Source organism: Nothobranchius furzeri, chromosome 8, assembly GCF_043380555.1.
Source record: "Nothobranchius furzeri strain GRZ-AD chromosome 8, NfurGRZ-RIMD1, whole genome shotgun sequence".
Taxonomy (NCBI): Eukaryota; Metazoa; Chordata; class Actinopteri; order Cyprinodontiformes; family Nothobranchiidae; genus Nothobranchius; species Nothobranchius furzeri.
This window is the reverse complement of record NC_091748.1, coordinates 55,581,582-55,602,505: the sequence shown is the minus strand read 5'-3', so window position 1 is coordinate 55,602,505 and position 20,924 is coordinate 55,581,582. Positions and strand designations below refer to the sequence as shown.

The window sequence follows — 20,924 nt, the reverse complement described above, 5'->3', positions numbered from 1 at the left end:
TAAACTAAATAAACAAGTGTCTAATCGTGCTGCAGACACGTGTCGTCAATAATTTGGCACTTCAGTGCATCTTAGTTAAAATTTAAATATTCTGCCTAAAACTGGCAGTGTTGTGCCGTTGTCAGGTAAAAACTGCACTGTATTTTAATTTAAATCTGCCACCGCTATTGGCTAAGAAGTATGCTATGATGTAAACTGGTACATTATGATGTCACAATGCTGTCGTGAGCCTGAGTGTGTGTGTATTTGTTAGCGGCTCCGCCCTCTCGGTCTGCCAGGCAACAGCATGTGTTGCATTTTTCAAACATGAAGCGGGAGTGGAGTTAGACTCTGGTAGGGGTTGACTTGCTCTTTAAATCTTTATTTCACATGTAAAATTATGGTCGATTTTATTTATTTAACAGAGTTTAACTTCCTTTTAAACACATTTCCTCATCAGTCATTTATTTTATTTTGTGCTTCAAATTTAACCTAAAATAAATTAGAGAAAGTCTTAGGTCCAATTTAACCATCATTCATTAATCATTACCTGTTAAAACATCTGTTACTGTGGGATTAAATGTTTTCAAGCGGGGTTAGGGGGTGGCAACTTGTGCTCAAGCCTTGGATGTTTTCTGAAAAGCCCTAAACCAGAATTTTCCATTTGAAAGTAAAAAAAAAAAGAAGCTTGGAAGTAACATGCAGTACGACACACTGCACATGTGAGAAGACTGATATAAACACAAATGTTATGAAGCATGAAACAAAGAAAAACAAAAATGGTTTCAACTCATGGTTCAGAATCATAGTGGGTGTTTCTCAATATTAAGAAACCTCGCCTTGATATCGTGGTCCTGCCCCGGTTGCCTAGGTGATACATCAGGAACCGCCAAGGCGTGTTTAGTGTTCATGTTTTACCGAGGCGTGTGTTCTTCATTTTTTAGCCGTTTAGCTAGCTGACCAATGATACACGAGCGGAGTCTTGTAGCCTGTACTTGGTCAACAATTTCCTAGAATGCAGCGTGGCATTTTCAAATGGATGGCGGATCAGAAGCCGGCAGCTACTTCAAGGGCAACTTTCCAGTTTAAATGTAAGTCCATTAATTGTAGCCATCAGGCTGTTGTCTGGAATATTTTTTAGATCCAAAGCAGTTAACTATGGTTGGTTAGTTGCTTAGTAGTTGCAGATTTGGTGGCTAGCAGGTAGTGACTCATTTACATATTTATTTTAACCAATATATACACAATTTTAAAAGTAAAAGGCTTGTTATACATTTACATATTTTGAAACTAGTTTGTTTTGAATAATTTCAAAGCCTTTGAAATAAATGTAGGCAGTATTTTAATGTTTTATAATTATCTACCTATAACTCTTTCAGGCTTGTGTTATTTGTGGAGATAAAATATCAACGTTGCAAAGCAACACTGCGTTGGTGGTAGAGTCATGTTTCTGTAATCCAATCAGAAGCAAGATTTCTAAATATCAGGAAATAAGACTCCAACGTTTGAAGCTTATCTCTCATGTGGATCACTTCTACTACCTGAAACTGGTGCACCAGGGCTTTTTTCCCCACAGAGTACAATTTACAAGGCATTCATTCCTACTAGAGACCACTACAAACGTATCGATTAAACGAGTGTTCCACACCTTTAAAGTGACAGTAACATTATGCTACAACAACACACAATATCCCCTTGTGGATTATTACAATATTTAGAAATATTATCATTTGTTTTCTGATGTTCCTGGTGTTCCTTAATAATTCCTAACATGGACGTAATTTTTTTGGGGGGGACAAAGTCAAGTTTGGACCCCTGCACTTTTTACCATCCAAAAACAATATTATGCTATATAAAACTGACACTGGTTGAACTCTAGGACCAAGCAGAAAACAACCGTTTGTGTTGAAGCCTGTTTCCCATTAGAGCATACTGTAAAGATTCCCCCCACCTCCCCGTCCCCCCCACTTCTAAAGTGAAAATTACGTCCATGATTCCTAATAATTATACAATGATTAATAATGTTCTGATCAATTCCTGTTGGTTTATTTTTCTGAGCAGAGTGACTGAATAAACCTATTAAAAATAGGTTGCATTTTGTAGAAAATCAAATTCTTTTTTCCAATTATTTCTACAGACAGTTGTCACAATAAAATATGTATAATATGTAAAGTAACACCCACTGCTAAATAGATACAAATCTAAAGCCCACAAAGACATTGTCCTACATGGTTCAATCATGTCCCGCGTGAGAAACTCTTATGTCTACCAATTTGTGGCTCAAAGGTTTTCACAAACACTGATATATGTGTTTACACGATATTGTGCTATGGTTTTTTAACACAAAAGTTGTCCACCAATTTTTTTGTACATGCTAAAAAGATTCATCATTCATTTGGGCGACGCCCCAGAACACTTCACTGCTAAATCTGCTCCTGCAAACCACCTAACTAAAGCTTGCCCTATTTTCTTTTCCAAGGGCAGAAAGGTGTGTTAAGTAAAATAAATCTTACATTTGTGGGTACAATATTATTAACTCTGTAACAGGTGCATCTTCTAATTTGACATCAATTGTGAGTTTGAAAAGATTATGCCACGTTTCTACTTTTAGATGCAAAATACTAAAGGAAAAATGTCTATTTTTCTGTGACAGACTACACAAACCAGCTGTGTTTCTTTACCTTTAACCCTCTGGAGGCAGGCGTTGCAGATTTGCAACAGTTAAAACCTACCTACCTGGTTACTCCACATACGTATTTCATGAGCATTTTTAAACTCAGAAGTACCCCTGAAGGATTTAGTTGTTTGTCCTTTTATCAAAACTTATTTTGAGCCTGAGAGGGTTAATAGATTAAAACAGTTATTTTTTGTATCAAATAAAATATGCTGTTCACTGCCCGTTCAGATACTTCTGAAAGGGGTTGTTGGCTTTTTATGTTATATATAATTGACTTTTATAGTTTGGTAGTTTTACAGTTTTTGGGGTGTGTTCATAATCAGAGGTCTGGTGAGATTTAATAAAAAATAAATAGATGGTTCCTGGAGTTTAGTTTGTGCTTTACACCTCTAGGGGGCAGCAACAGCTTATGTCTGCAAGTCTTGATCATCTCAGAAATCATAAAATGAGACAAGGGATGCTTAAACTAAACGACTTTATTTGTTTTCATTTAACAAAATTATTAAACTACACATGCATTATAATTAAAAAATCATTATTAAGTGGTTTAATGTTATTAGCTCACCCTTTTTGTGGCTTCGATCAAAAGCCTCAAGGTGTTTGCTTTTTAAAATCTCATCCTTCCCAGAAAAACGAAGAATTAGAGAAAAATATAAGTGATACAAATTGCTGCTTAAATAAAATTATATATAAATGTTATTTGGGCCAAAATTTTATATTTTCCCCTTTCAGTTTAAACTAACTGGTATGGTTAACCAACCACCGGGAAAAGAAAATGACTCGAGTGTGAAATGCCAGGAGATCGTTTTTAAAGATCAATACATCCTATTTTGTGGCTTTGGGAAAGCTATAAATACATGCAGCAGTGTCCTTTGTTTAGTTATTGTTTTTTCCTCCCTTGTCCTTTTACCAACTCTCTCCTAAGTCATGTCTCCAGTCCCCTCCTAACAAAAAGAGACCATATTTGCAACAGAGTCCATCAATGTTGCTTCCTGTAACAACAGGTCTGACCTTTTGCCCTGCGTGTGTCCGTTCCAAATGCCAGTCCAGCCAAGCAGAGAATGCAAGACACTCAAATGGTGATGGCATTTTGTGAATTGCTTCCTCCCTCTGTGGTTTCGTTCATACTTTGCTGTTTTTTTTTTGTGTGTGTCGCTGTTTTTTTGTCTGAATGAAAAACACTCCCCCAGCTGCTGCATGTACACCCCCATCTGCAGGATGTTTAAAACCTCCAGGACTTGTGTGCAGCTTTAACGCTGTGACCATGAGTCACATGTGCTACTATGTACCCTGTCCTCCAACTGGCAGATTGGCACAAATCTGCAGGCCTGAAGTGACTGGAGTCGGAGCTTTCTGCGAGCCACAGAGAGATGGAGACTGAGCAAGATGGAGTGGGTGCAAAAGACTGGAGAGATGAAGAAATGTATGCTATTGGGGTGGGGGTAATCCATATGTCAGTCTATGAGACGTCTCCAAGGCAACAGAAGCTGTGAAGGTGGGAAGCAGGTCGGCAGGCAGGAAGGAAAGATGGATGACAACAAAAAGAGAGAATGTGGCAGAAATGCTTCCTCTGAAATGACAGGGTTCTCTTTTTACTCATTTTCAGGTGTATTGGGTCATTAAACGTATAAGTACACACACACACACGGACAGACAGACAGACACACACACACACACACACACACGCTCATGCGCACAATGCATCCAATAAAACCTGGAAGTATACCAGACCTCCTGCTGTGCTTTTGTTTCCGAGCACATCCTTCTTTCTTCTCCTTCCTGTCCGTCCAGGAAGCCAGTCGATCATTGGCAGGGATAATGTTCGACACATTCTGACTCTTAACCTTCAAGTGATTATTGTGTTCCAACACCTTCTTGCCTTCTGTGACTTTAATCTCTCTGCTTGTGAGAACAAGAACACACTGTCAGATCTGTGTTCGGTGCAGAAGGAATGCACTTTTCCTGTCCACCGGGGTCCGTAGGAGCTGACGTGTTCCTCTTCGTTTTCAGGCTGACAGAGTTGTAGAGAGGCCGGCTCCTGTAATGAGAGCAGAACAGACACATTAACCTTTTCCTCTGACGAGTCTCCAAAGCTCAGCCATCGATCTCATTATTTTCTAAAAGGAAGCTGTTGACAGTGTGAGCCTACAGTTCTGCACTGAGTCAAGAGAGAGTCATGCAAAAGACACATTTTTGATCTTAGTAATTGTTTTAAACATTACAATCAACCTTTTTTATCTTTAAAATAAGGAAAACTTGAAAAACACAAATCACAACAGAGGAGAGTAGAATAAAACCAGCTCTCTCATCCAAAATAGAGCAGTGGCTCAACTCTGAGCCCCTCCCGGGTACCAGAGCTTCACAGCTTATAGCAGCCTGAGTGAGAGATGGGTGGGCGTGGCCAGCTCCAGCTTGTTTTCTGAAAGTGACAGAGTTCTGAAACAACTCATTCTGGAAGGTACTGAAACTGTCAAGAGCAAAACTGCTGAATTTGCTTCATGTGAGAATTATTTAATGCAAATAACTTCAAGAACAAGTTTTGTATCGACAATAGACCTATTAAAAGTCATGAAATATCCCCTTTAATACATGTTTCAATGTATTCCTTTTTGTGTTTTTCTGTTCTCACATGACAGCTTATGTCTTTATAAAAGGATACTTTTATTGCGTAACATCTTTTATGTAAAACCAAACGTATCAGAAATAAAATAATAATGATAATTAACTTGCCTACTCAAGTATTCACTGGGTTCTCAGAACTTGGTGAAGAAGTCAGGTAAAGATGTAAATGTGCCTCAGCGACCCACAGGTTATCTCAGAGAGTAGTTTATTGCTCAAATAACTGAAAATAACTCTTAAAAGCCTGTAACATCATGTCCAGATCAGCTCAAGAGGCACCTGTTGTTACCCCCCCCCCCCATGTGCGTCTGATTGGGTGGGGTTATGAAGGTCTGAGTTCATTCATTCACAAGTGGCAGCATGAAAAGCTCCACAGATGTTTATTATTAGGCTGAAAAAAGGATGACATTTAAATTAGGGTTAAATATAGCAGCTAATAAATACCCAACACCCATTTTTATCAACAGCATTGCACATATTTCAAGCCCAGTCACAGGATATTTTAGTTCATTCTCATGGATGCATCAGAAGCTGAAGTCTGTCTATTTTTAAGAACCTTGTTAAATGCAGTTCAGACACAGCCTCTGCTGAGCCACAGCTTTCAAGGCACTTATAAGTTCAAAACCAGGCAATCTGGACAAATAAAGTACTTTTTTTTGTCCAGCGGATCAATGAAGACACGGGGCCGTCCAATTTTAGACAAATGTATTTGTTGCCATAGCGAAGTTTCCAGGGAAACCAATCAGCTGATTTAAACCCAAAGAAAAACACAAAAGAGAGAAAAGAAGGAAAAAAACACAAAAGAGCAGGAATACAAAGAGGGAAAGGCCAACAAAGACAGATCTGAGTAAACGTTTGTTTAATTCTTTAATGGTTTGAAAAGGTTTACTGGCACAAATAAACAAACAAACATGAAGCTCGTAGGTTTTTGCTCCTTTAGGAGATTACGCTGCATTTAAGAAAACTTTAAGTGTAAACTAATAATAATTTAAAGACAATTTAATTCTTTATAAACCACGGAGCGTGGCCATATCTTCGTGCGTAAAACAAGATTAGTTCCACATCTGCAACTTTCAGACGCAACAGGCGAGTTTTAACTGGTTCCGCTGGGAAACGCGGAGTGGCAGAAGTTGATCTTATTGGTCAGATGCAGCTCCGTGCCGTGGTTAAAACGCACGACAGGAGCTCGGGATCGGAGACCGTCTGGAGGTGCAGAGCAGCCGCGCCGCGGAGCGCACAGCCGCATCTGACACCTGTTACTGAAGGAGCAGACGCAAAGGAGCGCTAAAAGCAGAGAAGCGGCTTCCCGTTAACTCTGTAAGTAGATTATTTATGACTTTTTGTTCATAGAGCATGAAAGAAAATAGACATTAGAGCGGGTTTCTGTTTTGGAGCTTCTGGAAGCAGATCAGGACGCACAAAAGGAGAAATGCGTCTCGCACCTGTTGAGTTTTATAACTTTTCTGCTTCAAAATGTTTTCCTGAACAAATTAAAGAAATGATTAATTAATTTCTAAATTATTGTAATTCGTATTAGTCGAATTTTGATTGGTTAATTTCAAGAAATTACATCATATCGATAAAACGGCAATACTAGTCACTCAGACTGAAATGGAAAGCTCTATGAGGTTTATAGTAACTGTTGTTTTCTTGCATTATGAGGGCATAGAGGCTGAAGCTATGTTATGAACTTCACGTCGGAAGCCTTCAAACAATAATAGTTCTTTTCCAGACTACATTTAGATTAAGTTAAATTCTAACTACATATTCTTTGTTATGCTGTAATAATAAATAATACAAATTTTTCTTCAATTACAGAAAACATTTTTTGAAATTTAGATTCAGTTTATCTTAACCGTAAAACCTGCTTCCTCTTAAAGTTACACGCAGGCTGCATTTCAGCACCGCCACAATCAAGTAACACTTTCATCCCTCTGGAGTGACTCTCCTCTGATCCTCTACCAATCCATGTTGTTAATTGCAGACGCTCCTGAATCAGCCTGATCCTGAATCCCACTGTCCCGAGGGACCATGTGGGTTCTGGATAAGATCCGTGGCTCGGTGGACACCAGTTTGCTGAGACAAGGAGATGGTGGAGACAAGAAAGTTGTCACCCCAGCCTACAGCAATGTGCTGACCCCAGACAAAATTCCTGATTTCTTTATCCCACCGAAGCTGGTCAGCTGCCCCGTGGAGCCAGAGATCTCAAACACAAAAACCAAAGACTGTTTACAGCCATCCACTTCTGAGCAAACTCTGGGCAGCGGCAGGAAGATCAGCAGCCCCAGAAGTCCTCGCCTGGTGGCTAAGCTGGCAGGAGACACTAAGAACTTGCTGAAAGCAGCGAACCGCCACATCATTCAGATAGAGAGTGCTGATGATGTCGTGGCTGGAGACACCAACGCAGACCCACAGTCGCAAACAGCAATGTCCCTCCCTTATGTTCCCAAGACTCAGACTTCATATGGCTTTGCAACCCTAAAGGAGAGCCCCCACACTCGGCGTAAGGAGTCGCTGTTCCACTGCGAGCTCACCAGTCCCATCACTTCTCCAAACACTCAGAGGAAGACCCCAGGAAAAAGCAGCGACACCGGAAACCATCTGAACCCAGCTGACTACAACACCTCCCACATGAACCCTTATCGCTACTTCAGCGGTGGAGAAAGTGACACCTGCTCCTCCGCTGAGTCCTCTCCCTTCAGCTCTCCACTTCTTTCCCGCTCTGCATCCCTGCTCAAGATCTTCACCCACGAGACCCAGGCCAAAGTCGTCAAGGCTAAGCGGACGTTTGCTCGCCATAGTTCCCTGTCCACCGACGAGTGCAGCTCAGCTGAGCCGAGCCCTAACATACAGAGACGGCTTCACGTTCCCTCTCTGCAAGGCGGTGCGGGATCATCTGATCCTGGCCTCCAAAGAGAGCACACCGTCAACCTGCACAAAGGTGGGACGGTGAGGATCAGCGCCAACTACGACTCCAGCACGTCCCGCCTGCTCATCCGTGTTCTGGCAGCGGAGAGTCTTTACGACAAGAGCTGCGACATCAAGAGCATCAACTGCTGTGTGTCCGTCTACCTGAATCCCGGCAAGCTGCAGAAGCAGAGGAGCAACATCATCAAGAATAGCCGAAACCCGGTTTTCAACGAGGACTTCTTCTTTGACTCCATAAGCTCGATTCAAGTGAAGAATCTTTCCGTCAAGTTCAAAGTGGTGAACAAAGGTACCAGCCTCAAAAGGGACATGCTGCTGGGGGAGAGGGAGGTGCCACTGACCAAACTGCTTTCAGGACTCTAAAACCAGGGAGCTGAAAGGAGGCGAACCCCATGGATTCGGAATAAAACCTAATGTTTACGCTGGTTTATCCTCCATCGTTGTTCATTCCAAAAACCCAAACTTGTGATTACAGCTTTAATCTTGGATTTGTGAGCAACAAAATAACAGACCCTCCTGACCTAATTTATGGTGGTCAATGTTTACCATCATCAAACTGAGCTGAGCCCTGCCGCAACACATAAAAAGCTTTTCCTCTTGACCACGCTTCTTGAGCTGAAAGGTTGGACGGCACCTGTGCATCAGCCTGTGTCTAGCGTGCTCACCTTGGCATTGTGTGTTTTTTATTATTGTAATGTGGCAGAAATCCGCAGCAGCACAGGATTCTGCATCAGCTCCACCATCTGCCGGACGCAGAGATGCTTTTGTGAATGAGTGCGAGCTTTGAAGTGGCTCGACATCCTGATGTGCAAATGATCCTTTGATCTACAGAGGAGAGCAAGGAACAGAAAGAGTGTCCACATTTACATGCACATCAAAAATCGAATTACAATATGATTAAGTAAGTGAGACAGAAGTCTACTGCTGACATGATCATGATTAATCTTGCAGGTATCAAAAGATCATACAGCTTAGATGCTGCAAAACTAATGTTTGGTTGCAATTTTTAGCTTAAAGCAGAAATCCTGAGTTTTCCTTATTTCAGAAATTATGTATTATTTTTTAGGAATCCGTAAATGTGATACTCTTACCCTGTAGTGTGGTATAATGTAGGACATATGTCATTAGCCAATGGCGCTAGACACCTTATGATTTCAATCAAAGAGCAAGCCGAGCTTTGAAGGACTTACTTCATAGTTGATTCAAAGTTGGCAACATTTCTCATTGTTAGGTGCTTCTTTACAAATATCAACATTAAGAGTGGAAATTCAATGCGTTAATTTCGATTAATTCATTAGAAACAAATAACGTGTTAAAAATTCCCACTCAGGCTCAAGTGTCCGCCACCAGTGGCTGAAAAAGTTCAGCATCAAAATGTATGCCCTGTGTATTAATAAATATCATCAAGCTGCACCTCGAGAAACCACAGAGCCTGGGCTACAAGGCCATATAAACCTTTTATACCTGCTCCAAACACAATTCAAACGCCAATTAAAAGAATCAAGACAAATTGCTTTTCATGAAGAAAAGAAAGAAAGCAAGAAAAAAATCTACTTTTTTACTGTTATATTTTCTAGCTGGTAGAAAGCAGGCAGGCAGGCAGGCAGTAACTTTATCCATTTGGACTTTATTACAGCAGGAGGGACAAGCATACACACAACATTAATCTTGTAACGTCAGCAGGACTTCCCCGGAACTCTACACTACACCTCTATATATGTTAGTAGTGCTCTGCTGCCACCTAGTGTTCAGTTCAGTACACAACATTTTCAATGTTTCATGTCCATTTACACTTCACGTCAATAACACATATACTAATATTTATGCATCTCAAGAAAGCCCACAATAGTTACATTTATGGTTACTAAAATACTCAAATAGACCTTGTGGCTACAGAAATATATTCATTAAAGTGTGGGTATGCCACCTGAACCTCACTAACATTATTTTTATTATTAAACATTGCTCGAGGACAAATTGTCTTAAACGATTAAAATGTGATTAATCACGTTTAATTAATTACAAAACCTCTGATTAATTAGATTTTTTTAATCGAGTCCCACCTCTAAAATATATATGAATAAAAAGCATTAAGTGATAATTGTAAAACAAAGGGTTTTACCTCTGTTGACCAGCTAGAGGTAGGCGGCGTCTTTCAGCCGTAATCACAGAATTAGACAGAGGGGTTTAAGGTGAAACATATTTTTTGTGCCTCGAGATGGTGCCCTCTGAGTATGTTTATGTTTATGTTTATGCATTAAGCAGACACTTTTTGTCCAAAGAGACTTACAAGTGATAATGAAGAAGAAGAAAGAAGAAGAAAATATCATTTCTATAGTGCCTCTCAAGATAAAAATCATGAGGCGCTTCACAAAAACAAAAAATGCAAAAATATGAAAAATTATTTAGAAATTGGTTAAAAATATATTTACAATGAGCAAAAAATAGACAATTGTGATTAAAAAATGTAAAGAAAGAGAGAGAGCGAATAGGAAAGAGGGAAACCAGTGGATCCTGAGGAAGGTGAAATAGGTGGGGAGAGCAGAATAAAGAGAGAGTGGTGAAGAAGGTCATACAAAAGCCAGCCTGAACAAGTGAGTTTTCAGCTGCTTTTTAAAGGAGACCACTGAGTCCACTGATCTCAGGCTCAGGGGGAGAGAGTTCCAGAGTCTAGGGGCCACAGCAGCAAATGATCTGTCACCTTTGGTCTTTAGCCTGGTGCACAACCAGTAGGCTTTGATCACTGGACCTCAGGGACCTGCTGGGGGTGTAGGGACTGAGAAGATCACCAATGTAAGATGGTGCTTGTCCATGTAAGGCCCTATAGACCAGAACCAGGATCTTGAAATGAACCCTGAAGTTGACTGGCAGCCAGTGAAGCTGGAGGAGAAGCGGGGTGATGTGGGTGTGTTTGGAGGACTTGGTCAGAAGCCGAGCACAGGCATTCTGAACCACCTGTAGACGGTTCAGGGAGGTTCTGCTCAGACACGTGATAAGAGAGTTACAGTAGTCTAAGCGTGAGGAGATGAGGGTGTGGATAACAGTCTCAAGTTCAAGCAGGTTGCCCTTGAGGCTAACAACAAACACTAATCAGTCAATCCTAAGTGGAGTGAGGCAGCATAATGAATCATAAAGAGCAAAAGCTCTGGATTTCTGCTTTAAAGCATAAATTAAGTCAGCTATTTATACTTACATAATTTTCTTTGTATCTCTGTAAGGTCAGAAATCTAATTAGGTCTAACAAATAAATAAAGACAAGAGTGGGATAATGCTGGTGACACATCACAAAATACACTCTAAAAAGGAAATGTTGAATTTATGAAACCACGTTTGGTCAACTGGTTCCACTAAATCTAGTTGTGTTAATTTTAAATCAGTACAAAAACTGTCACCCCTGTGTTGAAAAACACTTTTAAAAGTTTCATTGCAAATGAATCGCTATAAACTTAAATATTTTCCTCTGGAATGATCAGAAAATGGAAGAAATATCAACAAAGTAATTCAATACAAGTAAAGTAGTGGAACACATTTTATTTGCAGCACTCAGTCATTTTGGTGATCTTGAAGTACATCTGCAGAAATGTAAAATGTGTTTTTGTTCTTGTGGATTTGAACTTTTAAAGTTTCTCTTGTTACTGGATAAGATTTGACATGATGTCAGAGTTCGTGAATGACAAAACGTAGTGATGTTGGTGTGGACTCACAGTTACAGTGATCCTTAGAGGGAATATGGACTTTTTGGAAATTTCCTCAAATGAAACCTTGTGTGGCAGAAATAGTGATCATCTTACTTTTACATTAAGTTTACCATGAAAACTACCAAGGAGACGGATGGAAGTAATAATGTCTAAAGATAACAAGAGAACGGACGTATATACTTGAGTACACACAACAAGGTCAGTTTTGTCAGAAATGGAACACTGTCAGACGAAGGAGCATCTTAACTAATTAGAATGTGATTGTGCAGGCGTGCTATATTACACATCTGCCCCACTGTAGTCAAGATTTGTCACTAAATTGTATTTTTCTACTTTTCTAAAGAGTTTCAATAAAAAGAGAAAAGAAGTGCTGGTGCACAAAGAAAAACAACAAACATCAAAACAAAAACACCCCTAAAATTAGGACCCTTTATCTGTAAATTACATTTATTATTGGATTTATGAGCTTTTTTAATGTCCTGAGGAAACTGGCATGCAACAGCCAACCTGGGTTGGACAAGCAGAAGAAATATTGAGAAACTTTTTTCAAAAAGATGCACCATTCCTCCAAACCTGATGGCGATAGCTCATTTAATTCTTACATGGCAACCATTCTAGAATCATCTGAATAATCTTTCAGTCACTATCCTTTTACCTTTAGAAATGACAGAATTAGGACCGAATAGGAACACAAAACAAAGCAAAACAACAATACACCTTTTAAATGTAACACGTCAGCACACGTAATAAGATCATCTATGTATGCAACCAGGCTTTAGCCGTAGTGCCTCGGCATCACAAGTAGACGCACCATTATGTGCATGTTAGTTATTATTTTTTAAATATGAGGATATTAGAGCGATGTTGTCACTGTGAGGGCCAGCTGCACAGCATCAACTGGTGTCTGCATGACATGCTCAAAGTGTTTATGAAACCCCAAAGCCTTACTCTGGGTGTGTGTGTGTCCTGGTCAGCATGCTTTTATCTAAAGGTAAATTTTTGTGTACGACACAAAGCACTTTGTAAGCAGCTTTTGAACTGATTGTTGACACGTGTTGGGTTTCTACTGTATTTGTCTGTAAACTGTACATGATAGCTTCAGCATTTTCCAGAGAAATGCTAATTATGCACCAGCGAGTTGGAAGTGAAGAGGAGCAACACTTCAATTTTAGAGTTGATGAATCCCGGTGGGACAAAGAGGAAATGTCAAACAAGATGACAGAAAATACTAACAACAAAGAAAACATTAGTGTGTGCTCGAACGTGAACGGCAGTTTTTCTATTGTGTCTCATTTTTGGCTGTTTTCTGCTGAGGGAGTAGAAGAAATGTCTCTGGCCGTAAGTGCTCGGTAAACGCGAAATGAGCTCCTGAGCTTCTGCTACGTCATTCCTGTGCTCTATATATTCAACATACAGTAATTGCTGTGATGGCGTAAAAACGACGAAACACCTAAATGCATATCTGTGTGTGTGTGTGTGTGTGCAACTACACTTAGGTTTGATGCATTTTTTAAGTCAAAGATGATCTCCTCTGCTGTTATTACTAAATCCTGTCTTAGATTTCTACAAGCATGGCTAAATAATTTCACTTGTGCTGAACCTGAGTGGACTCTTGTTGTGCTTTTGTGGATTGATCTTTGCTACAGTCACACATACTCATTATAATACAATACTTCCCCTAACCTACGAGGGAGGTGTTAAATGAGTGTGTCCTCATTTTGTAGCTTTGTCAGGCTTTTAGTAGCACTGTGTAGGAATTAGTCTTAAAGACACTGAAGAGAAGAGAGAAAGTGTCTGAGCAGAGTATAAAAGTATAACTGTATAAAAGCTATAAATAATGCATGTCTTACCCGTTGTAGGTGGCCTACTGATGAGCTCACACCTTGTTATAACGCTGCCAAGACCAAAAACGATTGCTGCAGTATTAAAACAGCTGCAGTTTCCAACATCTCAACAGCATTTCTTTGGAATAGTTTATATAAACACTTGCAATGCTGTCCGTTTTGCATGACATGCTTATTTAGTCAGAAATGAAAATAAATTCCTGGTGGAATTGACACATGTACTTGGCAGCTGCTGATTACATTGATGCATGTACATAGTTGTGTAATTCAAAATCTGATGAAAGATAAAAAATGTCCGGAACCTCTGTGAAACTTTGTTAAAACGTTTAGATGTTTAGACTAGCCATTAGCTTAGAGTTAGCTCTATTCTCTGAACAGAAGCCATTCAGGAGGCTATCTGCGGCAGGCAAGATAGTGATTATTCACACAGATACAAACTTCTAATTGGAACAAAATCCCCTTAACTAGACACAACTAACGTTAAAACACATATGCAACTTTAGATAAGGTAAGGCAGCTTTATTTGTATAGCACGGGCATTAAAATAACGTGTCAGCGCAATTAAAACACACCAACGTACACACCAAAGTGATTTCACTTTCAGAATCAGAAAAGAGACAAAGTTAAAGGTGAGCAGTTACTGTGCAGAAAAGAAAATTAGTAGTTAAGCATCGATATGAAAATTTTGAGCCGATACTTGGTCTGACTCCTCGGAGGTAGAGACTTTTGTGGAGCGAGTCAGTGCATCACGGGTCTGCTAGCATTTAAACAGCAGCTGAGAATCCTTCTACTAATTAAAACAAAGTAAATATGTGTTTAATTTGGCCGTCTCTCCTGCAAATTCATGTTAGACGTGTTTTCTTAATTTTGCTAACAAACCAACACTCAGCCCAACATTATGTAAAAGAGGGCAGACAGATTTTACTGTGTGTGTGTGTTTTGCATGAACAGTGACTTTGTTTTAATCTAAAATAAACTGTATAAATGCTGGTTTTCTTCTGTATTAACAGGTCTGTTCGGACAGAAGAAATGTGCCGATCCCATACTTGACTCTTAATTCTTTTCTTTCCAAAAGAAAATAAAAAACCATGGAAGCTGGTTTCCAAGTGCAGCTGTTGTTCCTGTGTTTCTAACCTGATTCTCTTTGATACTGTGATGATGCTGTTCTCTAGTTACCGTGTTAATGGGTGTGAATTTCTTTTAATAAAACTAAATGGAGTCACTGTTGATGTTTGTTGTTATCATCAATTCATTATCTGATGGTTACAGTTTATTAGGATTATATTTCTGAGTGACCAACAATAGTTAAACAGAAAACTGCTCAATAGTTGTCCTAAAGAACAGGGAAAGTCTTTCTTTTCTTCATTCCACCTTTCCGAAACATCATTTGCACATTATTCATGCAGGATGAAAATGCTGAAAATGCTTTTAATACATTTCTTCATTACTTTAATGGAATTCTCATTATTTTTGTGGGAACCTCTCCATCACCTTGACCCCCCCTTCCCGCCTATCATCCTTCCCAGCCTTATTTTAACAGTTGCTTTTTTAAAGGATAACCCTTTCCCTCTGAAACTCCATTTCCATAGGAGTCTCCAGGTCTCCTATCCTTTTCTTATCCTTTCTACTCCCAATAATCAACATCAAACACAGACATAAGTAATTGCTAATTTATTGGTAATGGTCAGATTTCCTTTAACCTCAGGGAGAAACAAACGAAACATAAAAGCTTCTGTTACTGTAATATTTCTGCTTTTGGGAATCTATTTTGCAACTTTTTATTCTCCACATTAAATTTGCTTTTATTTATTTCCCTCTGGTCCATTAATGTAGACTTTATAGCCAATGCCAGACCTCATGCATGTGCTTTTGGGAAAACGGTCAGAAATTCCCATAAACATGCTCATAAACCTTGTGGAAAGAAAAGTTGTATCTGCAAAGGGTGGACCAACTAATGGATCAGGAATGGGATGTAAGGTGAGACATCACATTACTTTTGGAAAGGCCACCAGAACATCCAGGTAATTTTACCAGACCTTCGTGCCATGTGGGTGTCCCCATTTCACCAGGGTGGCCCGAAAGGACCCTTTCCGTGCCATTTCAGGGACCAACTGAGTGCCTAAATTCTGAAGAGAGGGGGGGCTTATGGTTTCCTGAAGGTCTTGGAGCTGGAGAGGAGGGTGAGTCAGATCTGGCTGAGTGAGGTGTCTTTGAGATGATGATGATGGCTGGGAGCTGAGCACAGGAGTTCAAAGGTGTCCGGGTTGGCAGGTGGGCATTGGAGAGCGGGCGGTCGGGGCGAGCGGCGTGGCTGGCAGCAGGGCTGATCCGGGGAGTCTCTTCCATGAGAGGTAGAGTAGTTTAGTAGACGAGAGGTACCTGAGGGAGCTGGAGGACAAGCAGGTGAGTAACAGGGTTGCAGGAAACTCCAGAGGCAAACAAGACTGAAACAGGCAGAGCACAGGTTAGATACTACCCAATACTGAGTAATCATCCGGCACCGGTGAGTTGTCACGCTGCTCCTTAAGTCCCCTGATGCTGATGAGGAGATTAGCAGCAGCTGCTCTCCGGGGCACGCCCACCTGCAGACAGATAGACTCATCTCCAAACAGAGGTTAACTCAGCACAGACCGTGACAGTACCCCCCCCCCCCCCCCTCCCCCAAGGCCGCCACCCGGCGGCAAGGCAGAGGAGAAGGAGGAGGCGGAGGAGGAGGCAGAGACTGCACGTGCAGCATCAAAATCCCCGATGAGGGACGGATCATCAATCCAGGACCCAGGGATCCACTGCCGATGCTCTGGGCCGTAACCTACCCAGTCCACCAGGAACTGGCGACCCCGACCGCGGGGTCTGGCATCCAGCAGACGCCGCACTCGGTAGCCCAGGCTACCATCGGCAAGACCAATGGGAGGAGGAGGAGGAGCAGCAGCAGGGGCAGGACACAGAGGACTGGTTGAAACGGGCTTGACGAGAGAGACATGAAAAACAGGGCTGACCTTCAGGGATGCGGGTAATGAGAGTCGGACAGACCAGGGGCTGATGACGTCACTGATAGTGTATGGTCCAATGAACTGGGGGGTGAGTTACTTGCTGGTATCGTTTAGTTTTATGTCCCTGGTGGAAAGCCAGACCTGTTTCCCTCGGGTATAAGGTGAGGCAGGGCGGCGGTGGCGGTCAGCCAACCGTCGGTTGTGCTCAGCAGTGCGTTGTAGAGCTGCCCGGGTCTGGATCCAAGTCCTCTTGGCCCTGCGGATGAACTGTGGGACTGAGACTGAGGCAGGGAGATCTGGCGGGAAAAGCGGAGGTTGATAACCCAGAGATGACTCGAACAGGGACTGACCTGTAGCAGAAGAGACGTGGGAATTGTGAGCGTACTCAATCCAGGGAAGTTAGGTGCTCCAACTGGTAGGATTGGAGGAGCACACACAACAAAGCATGGCCTCCGACTCCTGGGGACTGACCTGTAGCAGACGAGATGTGGGAATTGTGAGCGTACTCAATCCAGGGAAGTTAGGTGCTCCAACTGGTAGGATTGGAGGAGCACACACAACAACTCCTGGTTGAGCCACTCACACTAGCCGTTAGTTTGAGAATGATATCCAGAGCTTAGGGGGACGTTGGCCCCCAATGAGGTAGCAAACTCCTTCCACACCTTAGACAGGAACTGGGGGCCTCCATCGGACAGTACCTCAGTGGGGATGCCATGGAGTCTGAAAACGTCTAGAACCAGTAGGTCAGCCGTGACAGCGGAGGATGGAAGGGACTTCAGGGGAATGAAATGGCAGGCCTTGGAGAACCTGTCGATGACAGTGAGGATAACTGAGAACCCTTTTGAGGGAGGCAGACGAGTGACAAAATCAAGTGCAACATGGGACCATGGGCGAGAGGGAATGGAAAGGGGTCTTAGGAGTCCAGCCGGTGGTTGATTTGTGGTTTTGTTGCGAGCACAGACCTGACAGGCACCGATGTATTCCTTGACGTCCTTAAACATGGAGGGCCACCAGAAGGACCTGCGGACCAGAGCGAGGGTGCGACCAACTCCTGGATGGAGAACTTAGTCATATGTGCCCAGTGTATGACTGCCCCTCGGACCTGTTGAGGCACATACAGCTTATGGGTAGGACCGTTACCTAGGTCGAGGTCCATCTGTTGTGCATCTAGAACCTTTTGCGAGATGTCCCAGGTAATGGACCCCAACACACAGGATGGAGGGAGGATAGTGGCTGGTTCCTGGTCTTTGTCGGATGCATACTGGCGAGACAGGGCATCAGGTTTGATGTTTTTGGTTCCGGGTCTGAAAGAGATGATGAAGTTGAAGCGAGTGAAAAATAAAGACTGACGGGACTGCCTGGGGTTGAGTCTCATGGCCTCCTTTAGGTAGGCGAGATTCTTATGATCAGTCCAGATTATCAGGGGGTGCTCAGCTCCCTCCAGCCAATGGCGCCATTCCTCCAGAGCCAATTTAACTGCCAGCAACTCTTGGTCTCCCACGTCATATTTATTTTTGGCAGGTGAGAGTTTCCTGGAGAAGAAGGCACAGGGGTGGAGCAGGTTATCAGAGGAGGACGTTTGGGAAAGCACAGCACCTACCCCAGAATCCGAGGCATCTACTTCGACAGTAAATTGGAGGGAGTGATTGGGGCGAGACAGGACTGGGGCCTGGGAAAGACGGGACTTTAATTCCAAAAATGCCTGGTCGGCGTCGTTGGTCCAAACAAAAGGTCTCTTTGTGGAGGTTAACTGTGTGAGAGGAGAAGCCATCTGACTGTAATTACGAATGAAACATCTACAAAAGTTGGCAAAACCTAGGAACCGTTGTAGCTACTTGCGAGTAGTTGGGGGAGGTCAGTCGTAGACTACGTCTACTTTATCAGGATCTGTCTTAAACCGCCAGCTCTCCAAGACGAATCCAAGGAACTTCACAGATAAAGCATGGAATTTGCATTTCTCAGCCTTTACGAAGAGGTGGTTTTCCAGAAGACGCTGTAGAACTGCACGGACGTGATGGCGGTGTTTAGAGAGGGTACTGGAGAATATTAAGATGCCATCGAGGTAAACGGTAACAAACCAATTTATGTAATCATTGAGTACAGAGTTTACCAATGACTGGAACATGGCGGGGGCGTTGGTGAGGCTGAAGGGCATGACGAGATATTTGTAGTGGCCCAGGAGGGTCTTGAAGGCCGTCTTCCACTCGTCGCCTTCCCGGATCCTGACCAGGTGGTAGGCGTTTCGGGGGTCCAACTTGGTGAAAATGGTAGCGTTTTGAACTGGATCAAAAGTAGATGACAGCAGAAGCAGAGGGTACTTATTTTTGACTGTTATTTGATTTAATCCTCTATAATCAATGCAGGGGCGCAGGGAGCTGTCTTTCTTGTAAACAAAGAAAAATCCAGCACCCAGTGGAGAGGTGGATGGACGGATTATACCTGCTGCTAATGATTCTGAGATGTAGGTGGCCATGCTGTCACGTTTGTCACAATCTGCCCCTGCCTTCCTGACTGTGTTTCTCTCCTGCCCTGATTAGTTGTGTATTGGTTTCACCTGCCCTTGTTAACATGCCCATGTGTTCCTGATTTTCCCCAGTATATTTATACCTCCCGTCTCGTATGTCCTGTGTCGGATCATTGTCGTTTTGTGCATGTTTGTTTGTCCTGTCGCTCCCGTTCTACAATTAAACAATTTTTACTTTATCCGTGCCTGCTCATCTGCCTCTGGAACCCTCCACCACACTTGGTCCACCATCTCCACCCTCAGAACATGACAACGTTCAGGCTTAGATAAATTGTATAACCTGCTGGAAGGTATGGTGGCTTCCTGGAGTAGATCTTTGCTACAGTCATGATGACGATGTGGTGGTAGAGAGGCGGCTCAGTCCTTGCAAAACACAGCTTGTAGATCATGGTACTCGGTCAGAATCAGGGACAGGTCGGGAGGAATCGGGGAACTGGAAACCGGACGCTGGGTGGGGAGGTGAACAGACAGGAGGCAATGGGACAAACAATGCGGGCCCCAGGCTACTGCCTGACTAGTTTTCCAGCCAATATGGGGGTTGTGTGTGGCTAACCAGTCATAACCAAGAACGACAGGTGATTGAGGAGAGGGAAACACAAAGAATAATACGACTTCATGATGGTTACCAGAATACTGTAGTTTGACGGGTACTGTCTGGTGTGTGATGGAGGTTAATGGGTTTCCATCCAGCGACGAGGCCCTGATTGGAGCAGAGAGAGGAGTTGTGGGGATTCCCAGTTGATTTACCATTCCCAGTTGATTTACCATGGTCAGATCCAGGAGGTTCCTTTCACAACCGGAGTCCACAAGGGCTTTCGTGGAAAAGGACTGCTGGTTAAAAATAACAGACCAGGTCAAAGTGCACCGGGAGGTTTTGCTGTTGAAATTACCACCCACCGTTACACCCGTTACTACTGGTGGGCTCTCCCTTTTGGGTGCACCGGACAGCTCGACAGGAAATGACCTGACTGACCACAATATAAACACAACCAGGAGGAGAACCGCTGTTGTCTCTCCTCAGGGGTCAAGCTGGCCCGGCCGATCTGCAATGGTTTCTCCGACGCTGGGGCTGGAACAGAAAGGGATGTGGCACAGACAGGTTGGATGGGCTGAGCTGGCTGAAAGCATGGCTGAGTGTACTTTGGACGAGTCTTTGATCTCTTTTCAATGCGGGCCGCGAGGCTGATGAGATCCTCCAAGGACCCAGCCTCGGGGCAGAAAGCTAACTGATCCTGAATCGTCTCATTAAGAGCATGGGTAAAAGCTCCCGTTAATGATTCTGCATCCATGCTTGAAGGCAAGGGTTCTGAAATCTATGGCAAAATCCGACACAGTTTGTTTCTCTTGTTTAAGGCACCAAATGATCCTAGATATTTCTGCTGGGGTTTTGGTATGATCAAAAGTTCTCTTGAAATCAGCTAGAAAATTATGTAGGGAGCCTCTAAGGAAGCTGGGGTCCCGGCTTTTAGCTTCCGCCCATTGTGAGGCGCGACAACAGAACAGACCCACCATGTAGGAAATTTTCATTGAATCATTACTGAACGATTCTGGGTAATTTTCAAAACTTAACTTACATTGGAGCAGAAAACCGCGTACCTGGTCAAACTCTCCACTGAACGTAACCGATGGAGCAGAATCCGGTACCCAGAAGTGCAATCAAGGTGA

General features: G+C 42.6%; 1 protein-coding gene across 1 annotated transcript; it reads left to right on the top strand.

Annotated features, from left to right (window-relative positions):
- Positions 1-6,464: 6,464 nt before the first annotated feature.
- Positions 6,465-8,705, top strand: LOC107393184 (C2 calcium-dependent domain-containing protein 4C). Its single transcript, XM_015971391.3, has 2 exons — positions 6,465-6,592; positions 7,260-8,705. The coding sequence occupies exon 2, from the start codon at positions 7,307-7,309 to the stop codon at positions 8,564-8,566; it is 1,260 nt and encodes a 419-aa protein (XP_015826877.1). The 5' UTR covers positions 6,465-6,592; positions 7,260-7,306; the 3' UTR covers positions 8,567-8,705.
- Positions 8,706-20,924: the final 12,219 nt, after the last annotated feature.